Source organism: Nesoenas mayeri, assembly GCF_963082525.1.
Source record: "Nesoenas mayeri genome assembly, chromosome: 16".
NCBI lineage: Eukaryota > Metazoa > Chordata > Aves > Columbiformes > Columbidae > Nesoenas > Nesoenas mayeri.
The window spans coordinates 5138776-5153990 of NC_137562.1; the positions used below are offsets into that span (position 1 = coordinate 5138776).

The 15215-nt window shown below is 40.8% G+C and overlaps 1 protein-coding gene across 1 annotated transcript in view; it reads left to right on the plus strand.

The window, feature by feature from the left end:
* The window catches only part of DOK5 (docking protein 5), a gene marked incomplete at both ends in the record, with an annotated part of 39909 nt that extends 25232 nt beyond the window's left edge, over positions 1–14677 (plus strand). Inside the window, 6 exons of the mRNA XM_080354864.1 lie at positions 3949–4063; positions 4164–4283; positions 5042–5231; positions 6340–6475; positions 11649–11769; positions 14610–14677. Of these exons, the coding sequence (XP_080210990.1) occupies positions 3949–4063; positions 4164–4283; positions 5042–5231; positions 6340–6475; positions 11649–11769; positions 14610–14677 (750 nt within the window). The remainder of the gene's footprint in view (positions 1–3948; positions 4064–4163; positions 4284–5041; positions 5232–6339; positions 6476–11648; positions 11770–14609) is intronic.
* Positions 14678–15215: the final 538 nt, after the last annotated feature.

The following is a 15215-nucleotide window of genomic DNA, read 5'->3' on the forward strand; positions in this document are numbered from 1 at the left end:
TGTAGCTAGCATTTCTCCAAATATAAATACCCTTTTTCTTCCTCAGTTCAGAGCTGAAACAGGAGCTACAAAGGGGTTGACGATCGGTGAAATTAATGACAACAATACTATTGATTTCAGTGCTTCAAGTTATCACCCAAGGGGTGAAATTGCCTGCAATTTTATTTGGCCAGGCTGTGAGCCAGGGCTCTTGGAATGTGTTTTCGGTTCATGGTTGTTGTGCTTTGCAGTGCAGACACTCTGCATTCACACAGGGCACAAGGTGATGCCTGGAAGCACCTGATGTATTCTGGCTCCCTGCTCCCAGCGTACGACACTCAGAGGTAGAGGCAATGTGACGAGGAAGGGGCTTATGGTAGAGCTTTATAAACACATTAAAAAAATCATCATACAATTATTTGTTCATGTTCACCCCACCTCTGTACCACTTTATCCTTCCTCCCTTCCCTGTACACCCACTTGCAGACCCAGGGAAAAAGCCACCAGTCCGAGTTGCCCTTACACGAACACCCAGGGCAGTGGCACACTCGTGTGCTTTATCTTTGTCCTCTGCTCTTATGTTGGATGAGGGAGAATTTTCACTTAGAGATGAATTAACTGCTGGCTGATAATCCAGAAAAGCAAAATAGACCACTGTGAATACTGTGAAGGTAAAAGATAAGAGATAAATAATGTCTTGGATAATCTGCATTGTCTTCTTCATAACAGAGTATGCTTAGAGGGAGTACAGTAATAAAAAGCAAACACAGGAGAAGGCATATTCAAATGAAAATTTTTTCTCTTCAGAAGGATGAACTTTGGGATTTCAAGTATGAGCTGATTCTTTTAAAATCTCTATTGGAATATATTACTCTGAATTTGAGATTACAAAGAAGTACTTTACGACAGTAACTAACTGGCTTTTGAGAGGAATTTATGATAAGAAAGAAAAACTTGCTGCTATTCTCAGCTCCAAAACAGTGATTCTGTTAAATTCATGCCTTTTTTGTGTTTAGTTGTTTCTGAAAGTGAGTGCAGGAGTTGCGAGTTACGCTCTTATGTGGTCAAGTCACCCAGCCACCATGCTTCTCGGAACTCATTGAAATGACCAGCTGCTTCTCATGTGAAGTCCTAGACTGGATGGAGACCACAGGTGCCTGAGATATTGGCAGGACCAACTCTCAGTCCCCGTGGCTGGGTTCAGAGATGAAGCAGTCCTGGAGCTGTGATGTGGATATGACACAAAAGCAAGTGTGCAAGGCTGGAGGCCTTTGGGTGGATTGGGGTGAGCTGGAGGTTGGAGTGTGGAGACTGGAAAGCACAGGATGTCTCTAGTAGTACAGAAATGAGAGGAAATGGGTGATGGATATTCTGCTAGGGATGCAGAGACTGCAGGAGCTCATGCAGGGAGGCTGGACAGTAGTTGCAGCTTGCAGCCCTGATGTGAATAAAACATGACAGCTTTCAGTGTAAAGTGTGGTCTTAAGGATTCTGGGAGTGATGAAGGTAAGATTTACAAAGTTGGGGTCATACTAAAAGAATCAGGGATTGGAAATGTCTCTCCTTCAGTGTAGGCAGACAAAGCAAATGTTTTCATTTTGTCCTTCTCACGTTCCCAGCAGTGTTATGAACATCAGCTTCCATCTGGCCTGGAAGTGCATAACTTGGTCTGCATGCAGGTTTATTAGTGATACTGTTTGGGTTGGTTGGGTGCTTTTTCCTTCCCAGCCCTGTGCGGTAGTGAGCAGCATTTGCCTCCCTCTCTGGGATGGTGGTGTCTCCCTCCCAGCACGTGCTGCCCATCACCTGAGGCTGACGGGGACATGGGCAGCAGGTGGCCAGATGGTACTTCTGAGCCTCCGAACTGCTGGAAGTGCTTTTGGCTCCCGAGCCAGCATGGAAAGACAGCAAGCTGCTCCCTGACCTGTGTAAACCTCCCATGATCTCACTGAGCCCTGTCACAGCATCCCCAGGGTTCATCACACTAGAGACAATTACTGGGATACCCAGCAGTAGGAGTGTGACAGGCCTGATTTTAAGAAAAAAGCTTTCCATTAGGGAAAAAATCTTAGATAGCTAAATGTTTCATTACCAAAATATATGGCTACATTCTGTTTCTGCTAACTTTTGTATTCATAGGTACAAAACTTCATTAGCATGTTCATTTGCAGAAAATGTAAATGTGCTCAGTATAAATGTCAGGCTGGCTGCTGTCCTGAATGAAAACTCTAGCTCTTTTTTTCCTTTTGCATTTGAATCCCTGCTTGGGATATGAGACTTGAACTTGGCAGCTGGCAATTTGTGCTTGACCTGTCATGTGCTGAGCATGATGGGAATAGCTTATGACAGATTTGCCATATTTAACAATGAGTTTGTCGGTGTCTTGTTAGCACTGGGGGATGTCAGGATTTCCTGGAAAAGTAAAAAATGCTCATGCAAAATTAAGCTCAGTTAGGAAGTCTCGGTTTTGACACTTCTTAAAATCTTGAACCCGGAGGCTGTAAAAACCTGAGTTTAAATTTGGCAGCTAAGCAAGAAGGTTTAGTGTGTTCCCCATGGGATGTTCCTTTCATTATTTCCTTCTGCTACTGCTCCTCGAGTGATTTTTTTCTGGACGTTGGATGTGTTGCTTATTTTTATTTTGGGGTGACATTGTCCACCAGCTGCTCTTTGTTCCTTCCATTCACAGTAAAATTACCTTTTCAGGGGTCTTACTTGAAAATGTGATTTTTGCTGTCTGTCCTCCCCTGCTGAGAGGGGATGGGTAATAAAGGCTCTCCAAGAAGAAAGTGCTTTAGTACGGGGTCCAGAAAGATGCAGTGGGGCTGGTGAACTGAAGATACTCCAGAGGGAAGGGCTTTGTTGCTGGACCTTGCAACACTGATAACTCTTTCTGCTTCCTGAATCTTATCTGTAAGACAATTGCTGCATTTCTTTGTTTAGAGCTGATGCATTTTGAAGTGAGACTATTCCATAGGGCTAATGAGACCAAAGTAATGAAGTTTTTAGGTTGTACAGCTTTGGGAACATTTCTGTTAAATTCCTTTTTTTCCTCCCTTCAATACCTGCCATGTAAAGGAACTGGTGAAATGTTTCCTAATAATGAATATTTAAATATAACTTCCTGATTCCCTGTCTGGGTGTTAGCCTGTACTTTAAAAGGAATTTAAATTATGAACAATTCCTCCTCAGTCAAATTTAGGAGGCTTACTTATGGTTGTGAGGGTGAAAAGTGAATGTTAGAAATACGAAGCAACTGCACTACATATTTATTAAAGCTATATAGAAGGTAACAGATTTATGTGGGGTTTTTTTTGGTGTGAAAGCTATTTTTCCAATAAATTTTTTGCAACCAAGCAACAGAAATCTGTGTTTCCAAGCCTGTGAATCTTTAAAGCTAAAAAGCTTTTTAATAACTAATACTTGGATTTTTTTTTTCAAGTGGACCATTCTAACAAATCCTTAACTTTCCATTAAAACGTAATTTAGAGAACAGCTCTTCACCGTTCTTACAGTTTTGTCCTCCATGATGAAATGAAAGCTGTACTGGAACAGGACTTGCTCCTCCAAATGGGTGAATCCTTTAGATTTTTATCTTCACATCTCTTTTGCTTCTGCTATGTCAGGTTGGTCCTTCTCATGTCCTTTACATAAATATTTCTAAAACTGGAGTGAGCTTTGATTCTACGTACCTCATTGCAAAAACCCTGTTCAGCTTGTGTTGCACTGAAGCTCACATACAGACAAGGGAGAACTGGAGGATGTGGCTCCTTCATCATCCAGGGTCTAGAGTTGATTGTCTACAGTGATTTGTGTCAAGGCTGCATTTCTTTCAGAAAATCTTAGGCATCTTCATACTCTCCTTTTCTCTGTCCTTTGCAACATAATTCTTTTCTCTCCTTCTCCAGTCAATAATGGATATATAGCTTTTTAAGCTCCTAATTAAGACTCCGAATTGCACTTTTTCAGGTCACAGAGCTCAATAATGTGAAGAATATATTGCGATTGCCAAAGAGCACAAAGAAGCATGCTGTTGGGATTTATTTTAATGATGCCACCTCCAAAACCTTTGCTTGTGAATCAGGTGGGTAAAATGGCAAAACACATTAGAAAACATAAGAGCATTAATTGTGAAATCATAAATGTATTATACCTACACACAGATTTTCTGGGCATTTATACAGAACTTGAGGCAGATGAGTGGTGCAAGGTGCTGCAGATGGAATGTCTTGGAACACGAATTAATGACATTAGCCTTGGGGAGCCTGACTTGTTGGCATCTGGAGTAGAGAGGGAGCAGAACGGTAGGTACAGAAATGTTGACCTTTTAAATCTTTAATTGCATTATTTTAAAGTCTTTTGGACTATGCATATGAATATCAGAAATAAATTGATGCAAACCTGTTTTTTCCAAGCCCTCCTTCCTGTTTTTTTGTGGGTTTTTTTTAGTTTGCTCGAGGGTTGTTTTGGCTTTTTGTTTTTTTCCTTCCAATTACTACCAGACAAAATAAGGAAGGTAATTCGATTTATTTTGGAAAAGCACTTTTCTTTCTCAAACAAGTTAGTTACTCTTGGAGATGGGAACTATCTTTTTTGTGTGTTTTCTTGTACAATATCTGTACAACAGTTTCAGTTTGTGACTGAGGCTCTTTGGCAACACTGTAAAGCAAATAATAAACAGTAGTAATTGCATGCAAAACCTCAGCCCATGGCTACATCACTTTTCTATGCAAATTAACTAATTACATACATGAAAGCAATTGCAATGTATTTATTCATGTACTCAATTTTATTGATGGTTTGCAAATATCAAGATTAAGATGGTGCAGTTCTCTTTTGTATCTGAATACACACACAAATGTTTGATGTCCTCTGAGTGCAGCATTTTAACTGCCACAAACATAGAGTTTATTGAGTTATTTGATTGAATTGAGTCTTTCTTCTTGCATTGTTTGAAGTGGAAATAAGATCTTGTAATTGATTTGGAAAATACAAAATTCCTTTAATGACTTGTACATTTAATGGGCAGGGATTTTAGACTAACCTTTTGTTTTTCTCCCAGAGAGATTCAATGTGTATTTGATGCCATCCCCTAATTTAGATGTGCATGGGGAATGTACCTTGCAGATAACAGTTGAGAATATCTGTCTATGGGACATCCAGAATCCCAGAGTAAAACTCATCTCTTGGCCATTAAGTGCCCTCCGACGCTACGGGCGGGACCCATCTTGGTTCACGTTTGAAGCAGGGAGGTAGGTGTGTGTTTGCTGGTTGACAGCATTGGGTATTTCTATATAGGATTGGTCTTAAATAATGCATTATATGAACCAGAGAACTGGGTGGACAGATCTGGGAAGAAGGGGTGAATAACATTTCAGAATTTGTACAACATGGGCCGTTGAGCACAGGGTTATGGATTCTATTCTATACTGAAAGAAGTGGAGTTTGAAGTTGAGAACAGTGAGTGTAAATTTGTTTCCCAAAAGCAAACTAAGAGCAGAGATTCCCATTTGCCATGGATTATGTTCCTGTTTTCTATCTATTTGTCAAATGGATTTATAAGAAATTTGAATGCAATTCCTTGTTTTAGAGATGTTGTTCTGTATTGCTTCCTGCAGCTCAGTCTTAATGAGCTGAAGTCTTTGTGTGACTGAAGCTGGAGCACTTGTTTGTTGAATTAAACTATCAAATCCCTTCTAAGGGATATGGATGCATTATTTTAGATAAGCACATTAAAGAATTACAATAGTAAAAGAGAAAGAGGTCACACATTTAATTTATCTGGAAACAGAAGAGGCATTTAAATGTCCATCCTCCATATTACTGCAGAATTTAGTCCTCGCAGTGTGGGGGGTGGTGGTGAAGGATACGTTTTTATTAAGCTGATCATGCATTATTTGTGTTAGGACACTGCAATTGGGATGCTGAGGATATGTGTTTGTTGTTTCAAGTGGAAGATAAAACTCTGTGAAACTCACTACAGGCAGTGTTAAAAGTCTGAAAGGGGAAGACAAATTAATCCTACCTGGCACAGATTCTAGATAGAGTCTAAATATTAAAAATCTGTGTCTTGTGCATAAACTCTCTAGAGTTTAAGCACTTGTGATAGATCAGGGGTACTTAGCTGAGTCCCTGTTTGGTGCGAGTGATACAAATATGGGCAAAAATAGATTGGACCAGGGCTGGTAAAATCCATACATAAAGACTTTTAGATAACTTTGTTCCATGTTTCGACAATCTCTGTATTCTTACTGCTTGTGCGACAGTGCTTTTAGAGCAGCACAGTAAAGTTTTGCTTGCTCAGGGTGATGTGTAAACTCAGATCTCACACTTGGATCCCAACTGTTGTTGCTTTGGCAGGATGTGTGACACAGGAGAAGGACTATTCATCTTTCAGACCAGAGATGGGGAAGCAATCTATCAGAAGGTTCACTCGGCTGCTTTGGCCATAGCAGAACAACACGAGCGCTTGTTGCAGAGTGTGAAAAATTCAATGGTACGGCTGTTATGCTTGGTATTTCACACCGGGCACCACTGAACAACCTGTTTCTTCAATGTGATGTTGAAGTTTTGGTTCACAGATAGTAAGCGGTTTGATTATTATTGCTTTTAATAAATTCTGCTTGGTTTTAATAATTAGGTCAGTGTATATAACTGGGGTTGCTTTTCAAGAATCCAAACGAAAAGGAAACTTATGGTCCTTGTTTTTTGTGTTTGCAAAGCTACCGATAAGTGCAAATTAATACAGAGATGATAAGCTCCTGTCAGTGCATGTTCCCATCAGGTTCCTTTGATTAATCAGCATCATGAGTTTGTTTGGAAGCATTTTTCCCCCATCTATTTGCAAAATGTTGTGGCTCATGCTCAGTTTTCCGTTTGCTAATTGATGCCTACGCTCTCAAGGATGATTTGGAAAGAGTCATATGGTTCAGATTAAGCTATGGGGGAGGACTAGATGTTTGTCTGATCTCTCAGTGGATGTCTGTTTTCCACAAGTGCTTTCTGTGTCTAAAGCTGCTTCTTTAGGAAGAGCTTTGATGCTTTGCTTGCTTCCTTCCAAAAAAGTTTGAACTAACAGGTGAACTCTGCAGCCAGGTGTTCCGGTAGTTTTTCCTTTCCCATTAATGTGTCATCTAACACCAACTTTACTGGTTTTGACTCTTGTTTAAAACAAAAAACTTTATAGTTAGCAAAGGGAGTATTTGTTCAAAAATATTAGTAGTTATCTAGGTTGAGACAGATGTAGATAATACAAGTACTCATCAGTAACTAAATTAAACAGATTAAAATTAACCTAGGCTTAGTCAGCATAACTAGTTGACATTTGTAGCCCACCAAGATCAGAAATGATTGAGTAACCTGCTGAGAACACGACTTCATTTTCAAAAAACAGAGAAGTTCAGTTGCAATAGTGAACAGGCTTACAGGCAAGTTAATATTTGGTGGATTTACATTTATGAAACAGCATCTTTAATAGATGAAGCCTGATGCTGTGCTGTAAAATTTCCATCTTACAAGTGCCAATAGACTCAACAGATGCACAGTTGCTGTAGATTTCAATAGAGAGCAGCTGCACAACCTCTAAAAGCATTTTTCATAAACATTGTGTCCAACCACAACCCCTAAATCCGATTTTATAGTCCTTAGAGTGCTAAGTGTGGGATAAGAACATATTCCAGGTGAACTGAAATTCTTGTAATATAGTAGTAGAATATAGTATGTTTGGATAGTCCATATGCCTCTGAATACAAGTTTCCCAAGTCTGTCATAGAAACAATACCTTGTTCCAAAATAATCAGTAAGACTTGATGGCTTCTCTGGTGTTAAAGGATAGTCAGTTTAGAAGTCTGGGCAGAGGACCATTATATCACTGTAGAACACAAGTGGCTTGTTTTGCTGATTACAAAATATTTGTAAAGTACATATTTGTTTGGATTGATTAATTTCCCTGGTATTTTTCTGCTGCTTTTGAACCTTTGAACAAAGTATCCATTTTAGATGTCAATATTGTTTCTGTCACCAAGAATTATTTGCCCTGTGTGAATTTTCTTATTAGTGAAGCTTAAGCTATTATTCACAGAAGGAGTAAAGAAAAGTAGAAAGTAGGAGATAGTGATGGTGAGAAATTAAGTCTACGCTGAATGTCTTCTGTTTGCTCCTCTAAGTCTGACCACTGCTAGGTCAGTGGTGGGATTATCCAAGACCGAGGGGGTATTAAGTCACCGGGGAGCTCCTGGATCTTATGCAAAGGAAAAAAAAGAAAAGGAACGGCTGATGCTGATAGAGTGAAATAAAGCTGCCAAGTACCGTTGAGAACGTGGGCTATAATGTGTCTGTCACCTCCCTTGCAGTCACTCTCTTTATACTGCAGTATGTTGGTTCAGTTCGTGACTGTAACTGGCTCTGGCTCTTGAGATGCATGTGGAAAATTGGTGCGGTAGAGGTTCCTCCGCTGAGACCCTCACCCTGACACTTTCTGTTAATGTTTTGTTGCTTTCTGGGAAGGTCTGAGCAAGAACTCAGAGTCTGTGACACTTTCACAAGTGGGTTTCATTTATTTTCCTTTTCAGCGAATTCAAAGTTCTCTCCCTTTACTCTTTTAAAGGGAAGAAAGAGCTGGCTTTGCCTAGCGATGCATGAAGCCATTCTGGTCATTTGGTAACTCATCTTATTCAACTGTTCCACTCTGGCATTGCCAGACAATGGAAAGAAAATATCTATTCAAGTTATATTTTCATGAGTATTTGGCTGCCATGAAACCTGACAGGAGCAGTGCAGTGACTTGACTGCTGTCATTTATGCCTGCTCTCCATTCAGGTTGCTTTAAAAAAGACATTGCAACTTGACATCTCACTAAAGCAATAATGGCAAGCTTCCCAGTTTTGACAGCTAAAACTCAGTGCTTCATAGAAAAGTATTATCAGCCAGTTTATCAGCAGCCATCCCTGGCTCTTCTTCCCCTCTCAGCAACTCAAGAGTGCAGTTTGCACCAGATTCATCTCATGTGCAAGTGCATCTGTCCAGGCTGGAGCTTGCTAATTATCTCTGTCCATTTCCACAGACATTCACAATTAAGAGTGGAAATGGTGCTCACTACCTTTTGAAATAACAGAAGAATATTGAGTATTAGTGTAAAATGGATATTAGGCAAAATGGAAGCAATATGTTAGTGCCCTTTTGTTTCTGAAGTTGTTTGCTTTTATCATTAGTTTACAATTATTTAGTTTTGTTGTAATAAATTTAGCAAATGTTACTTAAGCAATTATCATTCTAATAGATTTTGATTTGATTACGTGAATTTGCTTCACTAGGAAGAAACTTCCCCTCAAAGCCTCAGTGAGTGCAATCTATTCCAATTGGGGATCCCAAGATGAAGGTTTATCTAGTGCAAGTTGTTTTGCAAAATCTATGAAAATTGCAGTGTCTGTCATGAGGAAACCAACCATGCCTAACAAATCTTAAATCATCTCGTCTTTCCTTTTGGAGCCTTGTACACAGCTAACAAGAGAATGTTGGTGTGCAGGGGTTGGTTTTGTTAGGATCTTTTAGGAGGTTTTGTGTGGTTTTTTGTTTGTGGTATTTTTGTGTGTTTGTTTAGCAGCACTTTTTAGGTTTTTTAAATACGATTTTGCCAGTTTGTTAAGGTGGGATCCAAGAAAGCAAATCCTTGCTTAGAGAGCTGTGTTTGAGCTGCTCTGAGGATCCTGATCTTAGGTTTCTACATTCTCCCTCTCCCCTAGGCAGAAGAGGACAGGAGGCCATGAATTATGTGCCTTCTAGTTAACCAGTTATTTGTTGTATTAATGATACGTGGAGTCAGATGTACTGCCTGGTGCTCTGCTCACAGCCTTTGCTCTTGCCTGACCCAGCCTATCAATCCTGCCTGGTTTTGCCCTGTTTAAGGTGCTGGCTGCTTCTGCAGCATAAAGCCAAGTCATCAGCAAGTTATTCCTACTCTTTCCGTTGCCACAGAGATACAGTAGGTTAATTGTGAGAACGAAACCAATCATCATTAAAGCTGCTTTTGCTCGCGGTCCAAGGTGTTTTGATGAAGCGCTGTGTATTCAGGACATAACATATTAATTCTTATCTCCAGCTGTGGGTTTTTAAATGTTTTCCCCTGCTGATGGAGTTCAGGAGGGGCAGGCACCCTTTCTGGCCCTTTTCTGTGTCTTTATCTACTCCTTCTCTAGCTGTGTCTGTTTTATTCTCCCAAGATAGCCTATTGCTTTTTTCTACCCCTCATGACATCCAGACTGTTGTTCAAACTGCCTTATCTTGCTGTCCAACTCACCAAAAAATGGAACCACCAAAAAAAGTATCTCCAGCTAGAAAATGCGAGCCTCCCAACGCTCTGCTGATTTTTGTTCCCAGTAAGAGATCCATCATTGTTTGTTTCCATGGTGCTGAGATGTGTGTGGTGACACTGCAAAGGGTGTCGGGGCTTTAGTGAAGGAGCTGTAATAAATACAACGTAGGTGGAACCTTCGTAGTGCAGTGATTCACATCCAGCTGACATGGAGGTGGGTGTTGTAAAAGCAAGAGTTTGGTTTTGACTTACCATCACATCACAGGCACAGTGTCCACTGTACAGAGAGGAATTTGAAGTTAGATGACACCTCTAAATGCTTGGAAATGGGCCTTTTTGGATACAGCCGGCACTCACCTATCTTCTGTGCTTGCTTTGCCTGTTTTTGCTCCAAAATGTACTGATCTTTTTGCAAAATATTCTTTTACCTCAGATTTTGTGAAACTAAGATATATAAGCTTACTCTTTCATAAAAAGATATCTTTATAAATTAGAAAAGTCAAATGCAGTCTTGGTATGTTTGGACTGGTGTTTTCCTGACCTTTGAGAGGAGAATTTTAGCTGTACTGTGTTAGCTGATGATAATTCCAATTATTTTTATCAGCTTGTAAATACATCTTATTAAATCCGTGGAAGGAAATGTCTTAGTTCTCATATATTTTTGTGCTAAGTGTAACTAACGAGAGGCTGTGACTATGTAAGAAAATGTAGCTGAAGGCCCTGTATGGAGGAGGAAGTGTGAGATGGTGCTTCCAGCAATGCCCTGTAGCCCACGTGCTCTCCTCTCTACAGAGCTGGACGTGCTGTTCATTCAAGGAATTTAGCTGAAAGATGCAGTTATCTCCTGTGCCGAGCTCCTGTACCATCCAGCTGGCATGTTTTTTAGCTGTCAGAGATGGGAGATGAAGAGAAAATACTTCAAAACTAACAAGAACAACTTATCCTCACCCATGTGAAACATCTCCAGTCAGGTCCTCAATGTGTTCAGCTTTGCGAAGGTTCTTGCGTCGCTGGGCAGACCCTCTGATGGCTTTTTTGAAGGACGAGCATAGCGGGACTCTCTGATCTTCCACTGATCCTTGGTTTCTGTTTCAGCTGCTTGAGCTCAAGCTCCCCTCAGGGGAAGCAGTGCTAGCCCAGGCCCAGGCGAGCACCAAGGTGAGCTTTGGTGTGCAGCTTTGGTGGCATCCTAACCCGAGTGTGTGTGCCACGGAGACTAACTCTGGAGTCAGCCATCGCTGCTCGTGTGGGCAGATGGAGGGAGGGAGAGGCCATGCTGGCTATTTCATGGGAAATTCTTGCAGCCGGTGTTCGGGCGATTTTCAGACTGTCTCCTTCACACCAATTTACTGCTTTGCAGCTTCAGATGAAGATGAGCGAGCGCGCCGTGTCCCTCAGCACCATGGTGCCCTTGCCCCGCAGTGCCTACTGGCAGCACATCACGCGACAGCACAGCACCGGCCAGCTCTACGCTCTGCAAGGTAAGGGTGGAAAGAGTCAATGCACAAATCCCATTGTGACATTGTTGAGTCATTTCAGCATCTGTTCATCTCGCTGAAAGCTGATATTCTGTCTGAGCTGGTTGTCTGATGAAGAGAAGGGGACATCCTACCTTAAGACTGATAACTGTCTAAAGGGGCTGTCATTGTGAGGTGCTCTTCTTCCCATTGTCCTTCATTTGACAGGTTTTCTGACCATTTTTACAGGGTGGCCGGTTATCAAAGTTGCCAATTCCTTTCTACTGCCAAACCCTTTTAATGGCACCTGATTTTTTGCCAGACTTATAAATATTTAGCTCCCCTCTCCTTTGTATATCTGTCTTGTACTAAGAATGATGCAGTCTTCGTTATTCATTTTGTGTACTTGCTAACATTCAACCAAAACAACTGCATCCTCAAAACCAGCTGGTTTAGGGAAAGTAAAAGGAAATAGCCACGATAAGTAGTTCTAGAAAACTGGTGCTTGAACAGCTGCAGTGCTGCCACCGTGCATTGCGATGAGGCCTGAAGATGGGCAGATGTCTTCTCTAAATCCCTTCTCTTTTGTCAGCCCAAGGGACACCACAGCTCAGTCCCTTCCTGCCTGACAACCTCCCTATGCTGCTCCCCAAGGAGGTCTCTGCACCCACTTGTCTCTCTGTGGTCACCAAGGGACATCTAGTGGTTACTGAGGATGGGAGATGGAACTTGCAGAGGGGATGGCTGATGGGCTTTGCAGCAGTGAACCATCTCTGCCCATGAGCTTCCGAGCATTTCGACACTGAACTTGTCTTCCATGGAAGCTGCAGCACCTGACGTGCCCAGTTGTTGCTTTGTGCTGGTTTCCCCAGCGGCAGCTCTGGTGTAGGAGCTGCAGGTGCTTAGTACCTCTGAGGAGCTGATCCAAAATTGGCATCTTGTAGTCATGCATGTTTTTAGAGTTTTTTTTTTTTTTTTAAAAAAAAGCCCATTTATATTTCAAAGCACACTCTTCCACTCTAAGCTGCATGGATTGACCAAGTGGTTGTACAGAAGTTGGTATTGATGAATTGTGAAGTCAGGATCATGGCATTGCTCAAAAAAGTCAGCAGAAAACAAGCTGAACACTTAATTAGAAGAGGGGCAGACTAGAGTATTGAGCGGATGGAGCCAAAACCTGACATAATTTCGTTCTCACAACGTACAGAACAAAGACTGAGATTGATTAAACATTTGGATGATAAAGCTGGACTAAAGCAGCTTCCCTTCTCTGGGGGAGCATTAGAAGGTGAAGCTCAACTTGGCCATCAGGACATGGGCTATTTCTCTGTCATCCCAGAAGGTCAGGGCTGCTATGTGCTGCTCTTGGTGCCTCATCCTGCTGCAAAAAAAACCCCCACAGATAAACCTGTGTTTAGCAGAAAATTTCAGGAGCTGGCAGGGATTTCTGCTGCTGCCATGGAGATATCAGAAATCACCAGACAGATATTTTAAAACATACCAGTTTGGAAAACTTTTAGAGTCTCCTCTTTGTTTGTTTGTTTCTTTTTTTTTCTTCCTCTCAGATACTAGGAATTTCTCAAGGAGTAATAAGTGATAGAAATGTAGTTTACTTTCTGTAATAAAGCAAGAGATTGTAGAGGTTAACACCTCCACAACATGAAACATCACAAACTGTGATTAAAAATTACGACTCCTGGCAGCCCTAACATATATAATTCTATTCCCTTCTGGTCCTCAACAAATTTTTCAGCAAATCATTCTTTTTCCTTTTTCCCTTTTTCAACACTAGAGGGGGCAGGCAGCACATAAAAAGCTCCAGCAAAGCCCAGCAAATGTTTCAGAGGAGAAATTAATAATAAAGCAGCACTTACATGCCTGTTCAAATTTGTTCAATAAATTAGGGCATGGGAAGATGACCTGCTGGTGGCAGCCTGTGGCACATGAGAACAAGGCTGCTCGCAGCACTCTGACACAATCGGTAGGTTGGGCTTACTGTGCCTTGCTAGTGAGTCCTTTATTAAAATGATAATTCAGCACTGAGTTGACACAAGATAAATAGATTGTACAGATACAAACCACTTGTATATTTAGAAGAATAGCCTGCTTGTTAAACTGGAAAAAAAAAAAAAGGTTCCTAGGAGATTGTTGTCATGAGAATGGGGTAAAAGTCTTTGAAAAATAAGCTGGCCATGCAGCCAGCACTGTAATTAGGAAAGACACTGAGGCCCTTGTCTCATTCATCAGTCAGGGCTACTACTTCAGTGGTACTCCAGGCACCTCTAATTAGATTAGGTTGCCAAAATCTTGAAATGCTTCAATTACTACTGGGAAAACAAATATGAAATAATTCATAGAATCACAGAATGTTCTGAGTTGGAAGGGACCCACAAGGATCATAGAGTCCAACTCCTGTCCCTGCATTGTTATACCACATTGTATTATTCCATATGTATGAAGCAGCATTTTACTCACTGAATGATAGAGGCATCTGAAACCTTATATGCAAAAAACTTTCTTTCACTAAGGTTGGAAATTATGGTTTCTGAATTGACTTTCTTCCTCTTTTCTAATGTACAGAAAAGAACTGATGCTAATACTGTGAGCTACAGTGCATTTTTCCTTTAAAATGCAAAGTCAAAACTCTTAAAAAGTTCATTTTCTTTATGCAACTCTCTATTCTGAAGTAACTGGGAAAGAAAATCTGAGTGCGGATGTTTCTGAGATTGAACAGCAATATAAGCAGGGATAGGTGTAATTAAAAGGCCGTAATCTGTAGTTCATATAGTCCTTTACAAAATACTGAATAAGGTGCCTATGTCTGACTGAGTGTTGTTCTGTTTTTTGCATCTGACTGGGTGAAGATGTCTCTAGCCCCGTGAAGCTCCATCGCACGGACACTTTTCCAGCATACAGGTCAGATCATCGATAAAGGACTGTAAAGAACTTTACAAACTCTTTGTCTTCTGACAAACTGCCCCAGTGGATGACAGTGATGAGAAGCAAGGATGGAACCACAGAAGAGTTCAGGTCGGATGAAAAAATCTTGCAATTTTTAAACTTTGCCAAACGTTAAAACTATTCTGTAGATATTGGAGAGGGGAACAAAACCAACAAACCCTCCAGTGTTTCTTTTATATCTCTACAGCTGCACAGAGAAGAAATCACTCCCTAAATATTTCCAAATGTTTTTGTATGATAGGTATGTTGTAAATATATGAGACTTTCCTGTTGTAGTGTGGTTCCTTTTTTTTCTTACAGCTGTGTGTTCACTGATGTCAGCTGTGTCATCCTTGTTTGTTGTAATGCTTATCTTTAGTTATTTACATTATTGTTAAGCGTAATCCTTGACCTTTGAAATGGTGGCCAGTTTTAAGCAGCTTATTGGATACAATTTTTGCTATTTGAAGCCTGATGAAGACTTGATTGATTTCTTTTAAATGCACCCTCTCTGTCTTCTATTTGCTGTA